Source organism: Canis lupus, chromosome 36, assembly GCF_011100685.1.
Source record: "Canis lupus familiaris isolate Mischka breed German Shepherd chromosome 36, alternate assembly UU_Cfam_GSD_1.0, whole genome shotgun sequence".
NCBI classification, from domain to species: Eukaryota; Metazoa; Chordata; class Mammalia; order Carnivora; family Canidae; genus Canis; species Canis lupus.
Genome location: NC_049257.1, coordinates 6,126,967 through 6,146,189, shown reverse-complemented (window position 1 = coordinate 6,146,189; position 19,223 = coordinate 6,126,967). Strand labels below are relative to the sequence as shown.

General features: G+C 38.4%; 1 protein-coding gene across 7 annotated transcripts in view; it reads left to right on the top strand.

The window, feature by feature from the left end:
* The window catches only part of ITGB6 (integrin subunit beta 6), a 128,704-nt gene extending 110,045 nt beyond the window's left edge, over positions 1-18,659 (top strand). For all 7 annotated transcript variants that reach the window (XM_038584632.1, XM_038584635.1, XM_038584631.1 and 4 more), the window contains 3 exons: positions 4,376-4,495; positions 10,286-10,452; positions 16,463-18,659. In XM_038584632.1, the coding sequence (XP_038440560.1) occupies positions 4,376-4,495; positions 10,286-10,452; positions 16,463-16,561 (386 nt within the window). In that variant the 3' untranslated portion in view covers positions 16,562-18,659. The remainder of the gene's footprint in view (positions 1-4,375; positions 4,496-10,285; positions 10,453-16,462) is intronic.
* The last annotated feature ends 564 nt before the right edge of the window (positions 18,660-19,223 follow it).

Genomic DNA, 19,223 nt, shown 5'->3' with positions numbered 1-19,223 from the left:
AAATTAGAAAAGAAGAAAAATTTTAAGATAGCTAAATGTTAACCCCTAAACCTAAAATCATCCTCTATTATCTGGTTGGCTTATTTCAAGATAGGACAAGGTGAAGTGTAATATGGGTTTCCCGAGAGGAGCCCTCCCTCCACTCCTCTTCATATGCTTTTACTCCCAACTTTTCAAACACGGGTGTTACACGACCCCCTTAATTCCCTGTTGCTCACTCCCCAAATACAAGAAGGACCTGTTACCTTTAACTGCTAAGCAAATTCTGCTCTTGTTTTCTTTCACCTGTCATTTTAAAATTTAATTACTTAAAATCAGATTCTTTTTAATGGCAAATGTCATCTCAAATATTTAAATAGGTTGTATTTTAGCTGGGAAGACCACTTAAAAAGTACTTTGTGAAGAAGATGACTAGCTCCTCCTAAAGGGATGATCTAGGGGGATTTGTCTTTCCATCATCCTAAATTCTGCATTCTCATGCTGCTTAGGTGCAATTGCTGCTCCACATGCATTAGAGACGTGACCAAGATGTATCTCAGGCAAAGCGCAATAACTAAGACAATTTATGACACTCTAGGATATGTATCTTGAAGAAACAAATAGAATAGAGAAATTAATCCATTTCTGAAGTGGAATAAGTTAGTGGCATTTATATTGTTTTGAAAATTACCTACATTGTTTCAAAATTGAGATTTCTGACTGTGCACAGTTGAATGACCCCGTATGGAGGAGCATGATTAGTGCTCGTAAAACCCCTTGTCTGTACTTTTCTGGTGACTAAAGATAAATATGCCAAATAACATAAATTGGACAAAATGGTGTGTACCTTACACTAATACTGAAAGTAGGATGCGGTAAAAGCACTAAGGAAAGTAGCATCTGTGGACTATTCCACATTAGTAACTAGTTCAAAGTCAAGGCATATCCTCAAGCTTCATTTCACGGCAAACAGTTGAGATATTTACCAAGCGTTTCTAAGAAATGGCTAAAAATTGCAGAAAATGCCCTGCAAATTACTAGAACTCCATTCAGAGGCAGCATAGGAAATCTAATGTGCTGTGGGGAAAAGGAGTAAACCTTGGAAACGTGTCAGTCATGAACAGAGAGTTACTATATTTAAATACACAGTTTTCTAAGTAGATTATCATAAATGCTTGGATCTGAGAGCAATATTTTTTAAACATTTGCATTTTTCTTTTTGTGTAATTGGGTAAATTATCTTCAAAATAGGGGAATACAACCATTTCTAACTCAGAAACACAATAATAACTGGATTTCTAATACCATTTAAAGGACTAACCTTTGTTGAATTTGAGAGAAAAAATATATTTGTCAGCCTAGGAATTAAAAAGTCACTTTTCTAATGACACTTTCTATAAGTTCTATTTCAAGTTACTCACCCACTTAGTTATGTCATTGATCACATCACCTTGAAATTGTCACCACATATTTGCTCTTGAATCGGGTCTTTTATCAGCTCATCTCTCCCCCAACAAGGACATGGAGAGTAAAGGAAAATAGCATAACTATCACCCAAAGACAATGTTCCTCAGATGTGCGGTGGGGACTTGTGTGGGCATTTCTAAAGACATGTGGTCAAACTTTACTCATCCTGAAGGTCATTTTTTTATTTACCCCAACATTCATGTACTCAGAGCATCATTACTCAAAGTGTGTTCTCTGGGACACTAGTTCTGAAAGTGTTAAATGGAAAATAGCACCCATGGTCATATAAATTTTGAACATGGGAAGCTACGCTTTTTGTTTATTTCACCGGATTCTTGGAAAATGCCCATTACATTAAGTGTGCATTGTGAATTTTCAGAAGCAAAAGGAGGAATTAGAATGAGGAAGGATTCCCAAACTTACTTGACCACAGAGCCCGTTTCTTTTCCTTGGGAAAGCCTGAGAATTCCTGACTCATCCCCAGAGCACAGGTCTTAAACACATAGTTGTCATAATTCAGTGGGGCGCGTGGTTTATATTTCTGTATCCTTCCTGGACCTTCCCAGATACCCGCCTCCCAACCTCCATTCTCACATTTCTCCCTTTTTGAAGTATTATTTCATGGAATGCCTGAGATCTTATTCTCACTCTATTATTCTAGGGCAGCACTGCTGGCACTCATAAAGAGGGGAAAAAAGAAAGGTCCATTTCTTAATGAACAACAAAAGAAAACCTTAGCAGCTAATTATGCAAATCTCCAGCCCAAGCTGGACCCTTTCATTGCACATTCAATAATGCCATTTTAATACCCAAACACTACAAAACTGGCTAAATCTAGAGTCATAACCATCATGGAAAGGAGTGGTGAAGTAATTAAAGCAAGAAGGAAGTCATGACTCAAAGGTCATATTAACAGTTCCATTAAAATTTAAATAATCCCAGTGAAGTAAATTAAGCCTCTCTGTACTTCAGTGTAGCTATTTAAAAGAAAATAAAAAAGCAGGATTAGTATTACTGGAAGGAGTATTATAAGCTATCTACATATTTTCTACCTGAGAATAAAATGTTCCAGTAAGTTACTTAAGGGGAACAGGGTGGGTGTGCACTGTCATGGCAGAGAGGACGAAGGAGGGAAAAAAACTCTAACAAGAAAAAGCATATTCTCCAAGACTTCATGAATCCTAGTCCACTGGAGTGGTAGGAGGACATGTGGTAAAGGCCATCTAAAAATACCAAAGTGTGAGTTATATATGTAATGTTATTGCAGGACATAACACACGAAATAACACGAATATCACTAATCAACTATTGCCCAGAGGTCCCAAATGTCATAATCAGGACACCTTATTAAAAGTACTGTTAAACAGCTCACTAAAATACAAGCTCCTGTGCATACCACTGCCCTCTCAAATGAGATACCCAGGATGGCCCCCGGAATCCTTATTTGAAAAAAATCCCAGATGGTTTAGATGTTCATAAATATTTGGGAATGACCAGGTAAGAATGATTTAGAATTAGATTTCCTAATATTCCTATGTAAATAGAAGCCTCTAATGGATTCCAAAGCAATTTCTTCACTTAAGTCTATCATCTGAAATCCTATCCATAATGCTAAATGTTTTACAAGTCCCTTTTTTCATAGATAATACAGACATTCTTCTCGCAGACACTGACATGAGGTTTTTATCTTATAAATTAAATGCAAAAACAACTTAATGCTTTTCTTTCTGTGGCTATGGCATTGTTGAACAAAAAATAGCATATTATTTACTTTTTCTTTGTTAGACTCAAAGGAATACATATAGATTCTGTTTTATTAAAACTGTTTTATTTTTAAGCTCATGAGGAAAGGTATAGGTCTAGCAAGAGTATGTCCAAGATTATCTGGGACAGTCCCAGTTTCAATATTCTGACCCACTGTGTTGTAATACAGTAATATTCGATCATATGTCAAAATTTTAGGTTAAAAGCAAATAGTTGTTCTATTTACAGGTTTCTGAAAAAAAAAATGGTTTCCAAAAAAAGCGTTTGTAACAGTATCATTACAAAGTCTCCAATTTAGAAGATAGGAGAATTTTAAGCAAGTTTGCTTCTTTTTAATTGGAAAAAGGCTAGATAATTTTGGCAGAGGTACCAGACCACTAAAAATTCTGATAAATAGTATTAATGTCTTGGATTGACTATTTTACTATATTTTCAGTTTCTTTGGTGGCATTCATTTTCTGCCTCTTGAATGAGCTCAATAAGAAAACATTTCTATTTGAAAAAGATTTGAGGAAAACTGGATTATGTTGTTTTGTTTTGTTTTGTTTTGTTTATTAACAAAGAGTCTATACTGAATGGGAGGCAAACTGTCAAATGAGTTCCTTTTAATCTGGGGTTTACTTTCATCCTATTAGTCCCCGAGTGCATAACACTTCAATGTCCATTTCCTGATATTAATTGATATTTACTTTTGTGACAATACATGGCCAACAATCTTGACTGGGGAAAGGCCCCCTTAGAAGTATCAGTATCATTTTGGGCTGTGTAGTCTTTTTCTGAAATGTAATCTAGGCTTTCTCCCAGATGCTCTCAGCCAAGAGGAACATACAGCCCCCTCATTACCACAATCAGAGCCATTCTACTCCCAAAACAACAAGGTATACCTGCCTTCAAGTACTTTCACTATTGAAATCCTGCCCCCATCAGTTTGATAAGTGCATTAGATGGTCAGTCCTGATTGACCACACCTGGAACTGTTCTTCTGGAACCTGAATAGAAACTAAAACTTCAGGTGGTGGGAAAAAATCCTATGTCTTTTCTATTTCTATTCTGCAGTGTTGAAGTTCCTATTTGCATATTAAAACTTAATACCACTTTGCTTTAAAAATAAACTAATCTCTTTTGGAATCTCATTTAATCTAATGAATGACTCCTTTATCTGCAGATTTTTCAAAGGATAGTTCTGTTCCCTGTTCTCTGCAAGGAGAAAATGAATGTCTTATTACATTCCTAATAACTACAGATAATGAAGGGAAAACCATCATTCACAGCATCAATGAGAAAGGTGGGTGGTATGCCTTCCATTGTCAACGGTAAGTGGTACTACTGCATTGGAGAGGAGGAAACAACCAGAAAGAGGTTTTGGGTAGGTTTCCAGGAAAGACTTTTCCAGAATTTTGATAGAGGGCTTCTACTTTCCCAACGATTGAAACATACCTGTTGAAAGGTTTGATGTGTTTCAATGTCTCTTCCTTAGCCCACATAACAACAAGATGAGTATATTTGTACCAAAAGCTGGTGGATGTTTTGTAGAAAGGTGGACTGATTAAATCTAATATAAGCAGAAGGTATATCCATAGGAAAGGCTATTCTACTACTTAATAGCTGCTTGACATTCTGTAAGATACTTGCCTCTGAGTCTATTTCCTCCTCTGTAAAATGGAAAAAAATAATACTACCTTCTTCTAAGGGTTCACTCAAGGATTAAATAAAATAATGTATATAAAACATGTGCCAGTTCATAACCTACAGTAATGGACCATCGAGTCAGAAAAGACATGAAGCAGCAGGTGAAGAAGGAAGTAATCCATACAGGAAGTCAAAGAGTCCATTGCTTTGGTGGGTTTTCATCCATACCAACTCATGGAGTTTGCTTGGCACTTGGGAAGCTCTCAAATAAAAATCTCATCTTCAGTAAAGGGGAGAGAGAAGTTTATAGTAGGTAGAAAAGAGAATAGTGGAAAAGGTACTGCTGTTGAGAGGTTTTAAATTTTAGTGAGTATCGGACTCACCTGGGGAGCTTGTTAAAATGCCTGCATCCTGAGTCAGCAGGTGCGAAGTGTGGCCCAAGACTCTGCATTTTAATACTACTCTGCTACAGATGGCTCAAGACCTCCCTGGCTGCAGTCTTAGCTATTCACAGGTGCCTCACCTTTTCTGTCTTCAATTAATGATATGTTCCTAAATCTTTCTGGCAGAAATGACAGCTGCATTAAATCAGATCTCTCCAGACCCTGCCTGCAACCTCCGCCTCCTCCCCCCAAAACCTTGAGGCCTAAGTTCTGTCCCAGACAACAGCAGCAAGGGCAGGCTAACAGGCAGATGTGTTTTTTGTGTGTGCTTGCTTATCAATGTGCCAACAAAATATTAAATCCTGAATCTGAAGCCAAGAGTATCAAAGTGCCATCACTAAAGAGTGTAAAAACCAAAGAAACCAAAAATGTAAGTTCAAGACATTATAAACCAACCAAGAAAACATGATTAGAAAACTACCACATTGCAGAATGGGGGGTCGAGGAGAGGTAGAAGTCAGCACAATACAGGTTACCAGGGTATGATTGCGACCTTGGTCTTGAAGCTCAGGTTGCCAGAATGTACCTGGGACTTGCTCTTGAAAATCTCATATAAATCGACTTCTTTGAAATGCAAAAATGGTTTATAGAGGCCATTAGTTAAGGGAACTTAAAGCAAATCTTGCTGTGCAAGGAAGAAATACCTAGTACAGAAAAACCTGCCTCTTCATTATGCGTTTTATAAAGTCAGAATCTTGGCACTATACCCCGCAACCCTCTGTTTTTGTGACTGTGGTGGTAGCTTTAGCGAGTTCTCTCTTTTTTTTTTTTTTTAAGATTTTATTTACTTATTCATGAGAGACAGAGAGAGAGAGAGAGAGAGAGAGGCAGAGACAGGCAGAGGGAGAAGCAGGCTCTATGCAGGGAGCCTGACGTGGGTCTTGATCCGGGGTCTCCAGGATCACGCCCGGGCCGAAGGTGGCACTAAATCGCTGAGTCCCCAGGGCTGCTGTAGGGAGTTCTGAAATCAAAGCCAGTCCTTTTAATATTGATTCCATTGGAAAAATGAGTTCCACACAACAAAAATGAACTTCCAAAATTGTTTTTAATTCAGGGGCTTTGGGATCTGGTTATTTTTATTTTCATTTTTATTTTGTATGTGTATGTATGAGAGAGAAACATGCCTTTGCTTCATAAGAGCCTCCTTGTTACTGAACTATTGGTTGTTTTTTGTTCATTTGCTTGCTTGCTTGTTTTGGTGCTTCCACACAATCTAAGTGGCACATAAACATGCCATCCTTCTGAAAGTACTCAGACTCCCTGATGACTTTTTATTAGGGCTTTTTATTCTCCTTGTGCTTTTGTAGTAGGGAAAAGTCAGGGGGAAATGACCTTCCTGAGACTTAACAGGAGTCACATGACAGCTCCAAGGATGCTTCTCCCTGGCAAATATTCATGTTCCTAGGTAGGCCCCAAGCTTTTGAGGGGCCCCGAGGACAGAGCCTGTCCTAGAATCAGTAGACCCTCTCACAGCACTAAGATCAGAGGATTGCAGGACAGCATGTCAGAGGCAAGGGTAGAAAGGAGAAGGTGAAGGCTAAGGAGACCCACAGTCCTACAAACAAATTTAAAAAGAAACCAAGTGAACAGTCACCATCAGGGTATGTGTGGATGTAGGGAGAGCTTTGCTCATCTTTTTTTCTTAAATCTGGAAGAATTTTCAGAGATAAGAGCCACATTCATAAGAGCCACAGTCAAGGAATGATAGTTAGGAGCCTTCCTAACAGAGATGTGGATGTTGATATTACACCCACAGGCCCCAACATAGAGGTTCCAGCCCTTGAAGTCTTGAGGATAGAAAAGGAGGAAGAGTATATTTGTTGTAATTTGTGATAATAATGGCAGCTCACATTTATTGAGCCTTTACTAATGCCATATGCCAGGTATCATTCTATATGTTTTACACGCATTAATTCTTTTAGCCTCCTCCATATAACAACCGTGTAAAGCAAGTATTGCTATTCTTTCCATTTTACAGATAAGGAAATTGAGATAAAAAGGAAGTTAAAAAAATTAGTTAGGTCTTGCAGTAATTAAATACCAGTGCTGGTTGGGGAATTCAGGAGGTCTGGCTTAGAGCTCAAGCTCTTAATTACTGTGCTATACTGCCTCCCACTGGCTGCAGGATCATAATAAATACCGGGCTCCCGAAAATATGTTAGATCAGCACCAATAGAAATGTTATGCAAACCACATATGTAACTTTACATTTTCAAGTAGCTGCACTAAAAAGTAGAAATCTGGTGAAATGGATTTTAGTTATGTTTTCTTCAATCCATTCTATCCAAAATATTCTCATTTAGCATGTAATCAATACACAAACCATTGAGATGCTTTTCTATACTAAGTCTTCACAATCAATAAGTATTTTACACATACACACGACCTAATTCAGGAAAGTCACATTTCTGTGCTCAAGAGCTGCGTGTGACAGAGCTAGCAGGTTGGCAGCCCTGGGGACCCAGGACCTTAGAACTAGCTGGCACTAGGGATCCCTGGGTGGCTCAGCAGTTTAGCGCCACCTTCAGCTCAGGGCCTGATCCTGGAGACCTGGGATCGAGTCCTACGTTGGGCTCCCTGTGTGGAGCCTGCTTCTCCCTCTGCCTGTGTCTCTGCCTCTCTCTCTCTCTCTCTCTCTCTCTGTCTCTCCCCCTCATTAATAAATAAATACAATCTTAAAAAAAAAAAAAAGAACTAGCTGGCACTGGCCAGGACTCCACAGGCAATGCTGCACACAGTGATGACGATGGCCCTCTTGTCCCACCTTCTCTCCACTGCCATCAGTCTGAGCATCTCAGGAAATACCAAAGAGAGTATAAACAGTGGACATTTCTATTGTATAATAACCTGCTCTGGTACTTGGGCCAAAATCTTTTCTTGAGAAACACATAATTTCTCACGTAATACGTATTCCCAACGTATAATACTCTAAGTTCTTAAAAAATGATCTCTGCTGGGCCATGCCTGTTCCTTCTTTATTTATTCTCTACTGGAGCGTCCTCCTAATTCACAGTCTGGCTGCAGGGTCTTAGCAAGCTTCATCTTGCTTCCTGCAAGAACATGCTACGCCCCACCCCAGACATTTTGTAGTCAAAGATGTAGCCAGCACATATTCTCCCTGACACAGAGCTGCCACTTTCTTTGCGGGACTGTTGCTACCACCTTAGAAGAAACCATGGTTCATTTGCTATGCTGGAAACAGTCTTTAGATCTTCATACTATAGTAACTATTTCATTAGCTCCTTTTACTTATTTCTGCATAATCTCCTTACATGGTTTTTTTTTTATCCAAAGAACAAAAGTGTGTGAAGCCAGGCATCATGCTGTTGTGCGGTCATTAGTCCTGCTCAAATTCAGATCACTTACAGATTCTTACCTTGAAAGCAGCATGACTAGACCTGTGTGTATAACTCTCCTTATTAAATATCTAAAAGCAATAAGAGTTAGGATAAACTAAGCATGATTCATTTCCTCCCCAGATACCACAGATTTGCCTCACTTCTTGCAGAGGGAGGCAGATATTTAATGATAATTTTTATGTGGGATTTTTTTTTTCTCATGAAAGCAAGGGGAGAGCTTAATTATAATGTTTCATTAAGAAATGTATCGTCTCCCAGGCATATTGCAAGAATTATTAGTCATTCTGCTGTCAGTGAAGGAAAGCACTGTATAATTGTGAAATTATATTAATATCATCAATAGAGTCAAAATAATAGAATGTTCAAGTTGAAGGGACGATACATCTAGTTCCCCAAACTTCCCTGAAGATAAGCATCACTTGGTATATTTTTAATAATAAAAAAAATCCGTGGCTCCATCTAAGACCCACTGAATCAGAATCTCTGGGGAGGGATCTAGGAAGCTGGGAGTTTAATAAGCATGAGCACCTGAGCTCAATCTTATCCTCAGGGAAGTTAAGGGAATGCTGGAGTGCCACACCTTTGTCTGATGGATAAGGATCCTGGGGCTCAGAGAAATCATGGGACTTGATGTATATCAGACAGCTACTGTGCATCGGATGGGAATTGAACCCACCTCTCCTGACCCCAGTCCAGGAACTATCCAGGACACCAGAGCACTGCATTCATGTTAAATAAAACTAAAAGCCATCATTGTCCTCCATCTGCTTAAAACAAAACAAAACAAAACAAAAAACAAAGCACGTAGTAAACTTCTCAAGGGGTGGGTTTCATAGCAGTTTGAATATAATCTCCCGGGCAGTTCATGTTTCAAGGAAATCCATGAAAAACTAATATTGTGTGTGTGTGTGTAAATGAGCATATTCACAAATTTCATTTCTATTCTATCATGTACCCAAAAGAGATCGTTTTTAGTTTTTTTTTTTTAATTTTTATTTATTTATGATAGTCACAGAGAGAGAGAGAGGCGCAGAGACACAGGCAGAGGGAGAAGCAGGCTCCATGCACCGGGAGCCCGATGTGGGATTCGATCCCGGGTCTCCAGGATCACGCCCTGGGCCAAAGGCAGGCGCCAAACCTCTGCGCCACCCAGGGATCCCGAGATCGTTTTTAGTAATTAAACTAGTCTTTTTTCATGATCCTATATATATATTCTGTGTGTATTAATTTTCATTCTTGGGATTGCAACTCTTTTTGAGTCAGCCATTCAAGTATATATCCATTTGCTTTAAATAACCAAACTCCAACTTTTGTTCTACTATACAGGACTATCTCCTTCAACAAGGAACTCATTTTTCTTTTAATTCAGCAAAATAAAACGTGTTACTATTTTCCTTCTACTGGAAAAACTATGGTTGAAAAATTTAATGAGAACTGTTTTCTCTACATCACAATATTTATTACACCATCCTTTTCTTTTTCTTAAGTTGGCTCCATGCCCAGCTTGAAGCCCAACACAGGGCTTGAACTCATGACCCTGAGATTGAGACCTGAGCTAAGACCAAGAGCCAGACACTCAACTGTTTGAGCTGCCCAGATACCCCAATATACCTCTTCCTAATGTAATTTTCTTTTTTTCCACAGACTGTCCAAAGCCCCCAAACATTCCCATGATTATGTTGGGGGTTTCACTGGCCATTCTTCTCATTGGGGTTGTCCTGCTGTGCATTTGGAAGCTGTTGGTGTCATTTCATGATCGTAAAGAAGTTGCCAAATTTGAAGCAGAACGGTCAAAGGCCAAGTGGCAAACGGTATGTAAACACAAGGGCTGTTCCTTGTCCAGGGGAGAAAGTGACTTGTGGAAGCGACGGATGTCTTCTTCTGCTCTAAAAGAGAGTGAGAATGTCATGTTCTTTCCCTACTCCTCTCACTGTGTCCCTAACAGCTTTGATTTATTATCTGCTTTGGGGACAAAGGAACCTCTGTCCATTTTCTGGGGCCTAGACAGTGCTCATCGCATATACAGTGTCTCTCAGTGCAGTAGGAATTTCCTCTACTCTGAAGTGTAGCTGTATAGGGACATCAAGGAAATACATTTAATCTTCATCATCAGGAGGATCATTCAGACCCCATTTGATAAAGCATAGGTGTTATATCTAAACACTTCCATAAGCTGGTTGTGTTATAGGCAACGGAATAACGTTCATGACTAATATGACAGTTCATGCCAATTTCCATAGAACTACTCATTACTTATAATAGGTTACAGTGCCAAATTGAGACTTTTTAAATACCATCCAGTTTGTTCTTCTGAATAACAAATTTTAAACACATACCTGAAAAATACCAAAAAAGTGTCAACTTTTAAATATGCGTACTCGATAGATATAATTTATGTGTCTCCTCCTCACAGTAGACAAACACAGGACTCCAATTTTCTGTGTTTCTTTTCTACAGGGCAGATAATTACATTTCTAGAGGGCCATAGAAACAATTTCATGGTTTTAATTTCATCTTTCTATCCCTAATGGTGTGCCCAGCTATCTAATAGCAATTATCTTACATTGCTGATTCTAAAAACAGTGATTTCACTGGAGAATATACAGACAAACACAATGCTCCTTTGGGTTCATCTGCCCAAATAAATTGATGTTAACACTTTTTTCTCTAAGTATATAGTAAAATATTCATTTCTTAAAGCAAATGGAATTTATGTTTTGGATAAATTTATCCTGATGAGAGATGTCAATATCTTATGCCGTTATTTTGAAGTAACTCTAACATGTGGTGCAGGGCAATGGACAATGAAATTTTCATCTACTTCATCTTCCTGCTAAAAATGTCTTTAGACACAGCAAGCAAATTCAATGCATGGATCTTGTTTTGATCCTGATTTGAACAGTCTAGCTGTAAAAATATATTTCTTGGACAACTGGAAAAAGGATAATATAGAGTAAATATTAGAATGATAGCAAGGAATTATGATTAATTTGACTAGGTAGGATAATGGCAGGATGACTTTGCTACAAAATATCCATATTTTGGAGTGAAAGGAAAATTGAAGGTTTGGTTTGCTTTGAAATAATTCAGCCAAAAGAGAGAGGGGAATCGTAAAGTGAGTGCAGCAAAATCTTGATAATCATTGAATCCAAGTGATGGGTCTATAGAGATTTGTTATACAGCTTTCCTCTTCTTTTGTGTATGAATGAATTTTTCATAATTAAATAAAGCCCTCTAGGAAAGTAAATTTGGATTTGCAATGAGGATATAATTTATCCATTCCTAACAGGTAAAACGTAACCTGAGACGTTAGTTGGGTGACTTAGAACATAGTATTATGAGGCTAAAGTGTTGGGTCAGTTAACTTCACCTGATCCCCTGGTCATAGATGTTTTTAACTTCTACCAACTGTCAAGCAAATGCTTGGCAATGGTAAAAAGGGCAATCAGTCAAAAGAATATGGTTAAGTTAACACAACACATAGCAATGGTTGGTTGAACAATGCCATCCCTGTGAAGCAGTTGGAATAATCCCATTCTCAATGTAAGGAAATTGAGACTCAGAGAAATTAAGAGACTTCCCAAAGGATTGGTCCATGGTGGAGCTGAAAACCTTATTGCAGTCCCTTCCAAGAACAGTCTTGACCTTTCTAGAAATAATAAGCAGGTGTCCTGCAAACAAGTACTTGGACAATTATGTGATGTGTATCTACTAACTAGCACATTTTAATGTTCTCATACAAAGGCATGAATACTGACAAATGATTAATATCTTTAAAATAACATTTTAATTAACAGTTAATTTCCCTAAAACATGCATTGTTTTCCCTCAGGATGTAGAACATGACTGAAATTCAAATGCTGAATTTTTACTGTTTCTTCATCTAAAATGGAACAAAAATATGCACTAAACAGATAAAATTATAAATGAAAAATATTATTCCCTTGCTAAATCGAGTTTCTTTGAATAACAAATATTTGATGTTCTTGACTAGATAATAACTGAGTAATAATTATTCACTTGGATGTAAACGAGGTTTAATTCAAATAATTCTATTCAAATTTCACTAACACATCCTATTGAAATAAAATGTTACTCAGTACATCCTTTTGGGGTTCTCATTTTGGTTCCATTTGAAATCTAAAACCTGTTTCTTCTTGAAGAACTGAATTTGGCTGGTCTTCAAACCCCAGGGGACCTCCAGAGTTGATGGGGTAGTTGACTCTCCTGACCCATAGGCCTCCATCGGACTCCAAAGGTGACAGAGCTCAGGACAAGAAAGCGCTTTGTTTCTTGCCTCTTGAAACATTTCATCACAGACATAAAGAAAGGTTACCTTTTATCATACTTTTAAAAATAACCTCACCATCCATATTCTTTATGAAAACACAAAGGGAAGATATTTAAATTCATCTTTGATTAGACATTTTTTCTAGGATGACAAGTCATTAACTAGAGGCAAAAAATGTTCAGTCTGACATTTCTTGCAGTCATGGATTGATTTTGTACTGTGCTAAGCAAATCAGGCCTGCATTTGGCAGTTAGGCAATCATTAAGAGAGCTGTGGGTCATGACAGAGAACTTTCTTATTACCACTTTTCAAGCTCCAAAAGTGTGCCTTTGCCTTTACAGAATCTGCAGCCTAAATTAGCACCCCCCAGACTCCTGGGGAAATCAGTCTGGTCACCTCAGATTTTGGGGTGAAACCCAACCTTGTCTAAATAGTGAAAGAATTCAGACCTATCTGAAATGGAGACCCAAGCCTGTGTCTCAGCTAGAAATCCTCTGTAGAGAAGTTGCTACTCACATGGCACTAGAGGAGGCAGTACTAGACATTGCCACTCTTTTTCCTGACAACAAAACCTTTTCCTGAGTTCAGATTATCAGCTGAGGGCAAGAAACAGGACTGCCTCCCAGCAAAACATACTCGCTCTTTCTCCACCTTTAAAATCCCACCTTACCCTCCTACTACGGTAGGGTCTTGCTTCACCCATCACCCCGTATCAGCATGCCCAGGCCCTACAACTAGCTTTGCAAGAGACCTCCCAAATATTGTAGACCTGAATAAAGTTGCTTCAAAATACGGAATGAAAACTGCCCAATCAAAATTAACATTCAACTAAATGTCTACAAAATAACATCATGTGTTCAGTAAATTGCAACTTAAGTCACTTCCTTTATAGTGCATATAAATTATACTTAGTGCAGAATGTGGGCTCATTTTAATATGTTTGCTTATTTATTTGAGAGAGAGAGAGACAGCATGAGGAGAGGGGCAGAGGGGGAGGGAGGGAGAGAAAGGGAGAGAATCTCAAGCAGACTCTGAGCTGAGTGCAGAGCCCAATGCGGGGCTCGATATTACAATCCTGACCTGAGCTGAAACCACGAGTTGGACGCTAGACTGACCGAATCACCTAGAAGCCCCACATTTTAATGTTTGACATGATAAGGGATGGGGCCCACAAAAGAGTTCCTGGTCCTACAAAGATCTAAGCTGGCCCTGCTCATAACTCCATTTACTCTTTCAGAGTATTTTTTTCTCTTCCCTAAGACTCCCTCTTCCCCCGGAACAATGCTCCACTTGTCATCTCCAGCCTGCACTTATTTTTGCCATTTTTCCACTTTAGCAGAGTCCTTTATTTTTTTTGAAACCAACTTAAACTTAATAGCTTATCATCTTTTAAACTTAATAGCATTCATACATGATTTTTGTTTCCAAATGAGATTCTACACACACGTAAGACCACATCAGTTTGCCCCTCACTCTCCAAATTCCAAGTTCTTTTTTTTTTAAGATTTTATTTATTCATGAGAGATACACAGAGAGAGGCAGAGACACAGGCAGAGGCAGCAGGAGGCTCTCAGCAGGGAGCCCGATGAGGGACTCGATCCCTGCACCCTGGGATCACGACTTGAGCTGAAGGCAGACACTCAACCACTGAGCTACCCAGGTGCCCCCAGTTCCAAGTTCCTATGGCAGCAGGACTAAATCAGGACTGGAGGGTCCTCAGAATTATCCAGGTTGTCTTCACTAGAAGAAGCACTTCACTTATCCTCTACCACCAAGGAGCCTCTTTTCTATTTGGCCTCATTACTGAGATAGCATCTCTCTCTGAAGGCACATGAACAAAGGTAACATGTTACTCAGTCAGAGGTCAGGCCACTGGCTCTGGGCCACACAGAAATAGCAAGTGCACGTGTGATTCCTCCTCAAAATAAAGATACTGCAGCAAATCCAAGGGTGACAAGTGGGAGATGCCTGGGAATGTTTTTCAGTTTTATTCAGTTCGTCTGAGAACAGTGAGAAACGTTTCAGGAAAGCAAATATAATTGTGTTTTTGAAGTCTACGTCTAGAACTTGCTGACATCTCTACAGTTCATGGGATAAGGAGACCAAATATAAGATTTAGTGATTTGGAAGATCATTGGTGGTACCTAGACTTCATTTACAAGCAGAAATAGGCTTGGAAATATTAAATGTGAAAGCTCCAGGAGAAAAAATTCTTTCTAACCCTCTCCAAAAACTTAAAAAGGAAATTCCAAATGAGAAGAAGAGGTATAAATAAGAACTAATAAGAAGAGGCAGCGTTTATTGAGCACTCAATATGGGCCGGGGTCTTTGCTAAAGTATTTCATGGATGAGGTAGGCACCTTGGTAATGCCTCCTATGAGTGAGGACACCACGACTCGGAATTGCTTAAATGAGGTCATGTGGTGGAGGCTGTGTTTGACCCCAGGCTGTCTGATATTAATACCTGTGGGGCCAACCTCAGAAAGTGGGAGAGAAGAAACCTGCACTCTCTCCAAGCATCTTGAGCCGGGCTGGAACAATTCAACCAAAGTAGAGAAATTGGAGGATCAAGCTTGGTGTTTCTTTAAACACCTACAGAGACTTGGTCCTGCTGGTCCTGGTGATGGCACCTGGAAACGCATCTACAACCTGAAGGGCACAGCTGAATTCCCCAGACTGGCACAACTCCTCTGCACTGCCCCAAAGGCAAAGCCTTCTTGCCCGACCTGCCTTGGGACCTGCCCTTCTTCTTGAGCCCCATGACCCACACGCTACTGCCCTGTAACTCTGCATCTCACACACTGCTCTTCCCTAGTAAGCAAATGCCACCGAATTGTTTTACCATCTGGAGCAGATGTTCACTGTCCTAGGGACCTTTCCTTACTTCCCCCAAGCAGTTCAGTGTTTCTCCTGAATTTTGATCTCATTTCAGCAAGATTATCAGTGCTCTTGTGTGGTGCCTCTCACCAGTAACACATCTCTTAAAGGCAGATACTAGGTCATTCATCTTTGTACGTTTCTACATGTTCACTTTTCTCTCTCTCTCTCTCTTTTTTTTTTCTTACTTTTTTTTACTTTATATTTCATGTTGGGGGCACTTATTGGTTCATTTATTCATTCAGTAAATACTGAGTACCTGCTGTTGGCTAGGCACTTCTTTCAACACTGGTAAAACAGCAGCGTGTAAAACAGCCAAAGTCTTGTTTTCTATCCATAAATTAGTGTGTTTCCAAACAGGGTAAGATTTTTATGATACACATAAGGCACTGGTTCTGCGTATTAAAAAATTAAATGAAGATGTGTAAATTTTAAAATGCTAAGAGTATGATATATGACATTAATCAAAATTATTCAAATGGCTTCCAAGCTTGAGCCTGACTCTCTTCTTTAGTTTGTAATGTACAAGAAATGATTTAAATATAGTAAAACCATGTAATAATAGATATCTACTTTCATTTGAATCTTTCTTTCTTTCTTTCTTTCTTTCTTTCTTTCTTTCTTTCTTTCTTTCTTTCTTTTTTTTTTTTTAGGGAACGAATCCACTATACAGAGGCTCCACCAGTACCTTTAAAAATGTAACCTATAAACACAGGGAAAAACAAAAGATGGACCTTTCCACAGATGGATAGAACTACTTCATGCATGAAAAAGTCTGCTTCACTGATATGAAATGTTAATGCACTATTTAATTTTTCTTTTTTTGTTGCTCCAAAACGAGGTTGCTTTAAGATAATAATAGGTCATTTGGAGATCAGTCATTGTCTGTATGAAGGTTAGAGACTGTGTTGGCAGGTTCAAAATAATCAGGAAGAGAAATATCCTTAGCAAAGGGGTGACTTTGGGGATCATTGAGGAATACTAACTCTGTTGCATTAATGCCTCAAAAAATCATCAAAATGACACATGGGGGCCTGATTTGCATTTGAAAAATGTTTGAAATTAGAATCTCATTTGTTGCAGGAATATAGCTACCTAAAGTCTTTGTCTCAGCAAAGTCACAAAGTCCATATGCTCATATTAAATAATCACACTCCTGAATTAATTCTAAACTTTTAGTAAATCTGCCCTTTCCTAAAGGAGCATTATTTTAAAAATCTATGAAAAATGAGATACTGACTTTTACTTCAACTGTGAGGATACAATTCTTCTAAAGACGTCCCAAACATAGTAAATGTTAATAATTTCTGTGGATTTGCGTGTACCTAAAGTTGGGAACACAAACAAGTATTTTATAAAAAGAAGAAGTAATTTATACATTATAAAGTTAAAAAATAAATTAGAAAGTTACCAGTAAAAACAAAAATACCTAGTCTAGATTATTTTTAATTATCTGAAGAAGAAATTTCTATACTCAAGTTCCCTCCTTACCCTGAGTTTCCAAACCATACTGCTCCCATATTTCTCAATCCATTTTACTTAGTTTCATAGCCATCTAAACCCTGGAAATGTCATATGAAAGTTTTAATTTCTTTTTTTTTTTAAGTTTTAATTTCTTATTAAAAATTACTTTAAGTGGTTAGATAGTTTAATCAAAAAGAGCTCCAATAATGCAAAAGGAACATGGGTTAAACAGAATAACATTTTAAATGGCGTTAAAGCAAACACAGCAAGAGTACAGTATCTCATGAAAAATAGGCTTTCTATTCATATTCGTTTCCGTTTATATAACTTCACTTGCACATTTCAGCTGCATATGGTGACTATGCATTGTATCTTTACTTTAAAGAGTAAGATTTTACTCGCAAATTACATGTGGATAATTAAGGATCCATAGATTGATTGAAGAGATGGACTCCATAGAATATTATTTCTTATTAGTACTGCTTCACAGAGTGCTACCATTTATTTGATGTTCGTAAGGAAGCTAAGCCTCAGACACTGAGTAGAAGAACTGGTCCAGAATCCAGATATTCCAGCTCCAGAGCTATTTCTTCTCTCCACAGTATGAGACTGACTCTTTTTTCTATGTGAAATGATGGAAAGATTTGGTTCGTTAAGTGATAACTATCATTTGTTTGAAAATGTCGTGAGACTAAAATAGCATTTAAACTACTGGAGCAGAGGTGAGGTCTTGTACTTTTGTGCAGTGTTCATCACCTTTGAGTAAATTGTCATGGGAAACCTTTCACTAGGTGAATAGTTCATTATGTAATGGAGGCTTCAAATGTATCCATTGAGTTGGCACAGAACCTACGATAAGTTTCTTCAATTCTACTGAACAGATCTGTATAGATTTGATTGCTTGGAGACATTTCTTTTCTGGTTTCTAAACAGCTCAGGTAAATCAGACACTTGGGGAATACACAGCTATCCTAAAAGAATTACTAAACAATCACCTTGGAAACCTGAAGGGCAGATGTACCCCCTGTGCTCCTGACTGAAGCCCAGGGTCTGGGGAACATCTATAGCAACAAGGAAGTTGCAATAGTGGTGACACAACAGTAGTATTCACCTCTACATGTGATTTTTTTATTATTACTAGAATGAGATTCTAGAAAATATGAGTTTCCTTTGTGTGTATATTGGGGGAAGGTAGAGAAGAATCTGCTATTTCTCTGAATACTGTTTTGACCCAAGGCTGGACCTTGAAAAGGCCAAAACATTAACGGTACTACTTCTGTTCACTGAAGAGTTATATTACATGAAGATAAATGTTTTTTTTTTTTTGTAAGTTGTCTTACAGTATTTTGTGTTGACATAAATAAACATGGTAATTTAAACAATAAACCTTAGATGGATAATAATTCCTTTCATCTACTAGGTACAAAACCCTCTTCTTGGGTTTCCGGGTCCCTGTGTGACCTGCTCTGACCACCCCACTGGTCCCATTCTGGGGCCAAAGGGAAGAACAGAAAGAGGTAGCCACCAAAGGGAGGAGACAGAAAGGAACAGGCTGCAGTTTGCTGCATGGTTACAATACCCACATACAAGTTTTTTTAAAAGAGGCTGGGATATTGTAAAATCAGGATTAGTGTTATGGGCTGAATTATGGTCTTATTCTACTTGCATACTGGAGTTCTAACCCCTCAGTACCTCAGAATATGATTGAATTAGGAGATAAGGTCTTTTAAAAGGTAATTAAATTAAAATGTGGTGACACAATTTTAGGTTGGGTCTTAGTCCAATATGATTGGTGTCCTTATACGAAGAGGGGATTAGAACACAGATGTGCACAAAGGGACAACCATGGGATGCCATAGAGAGTGGAAAGCCATCTACAAACCAAAGAGAAAGGCCTTGGAAGCAAGCAGCCCTGCCAGCACCTTAATCTGGGCCTTCTGGCCTCCAAAA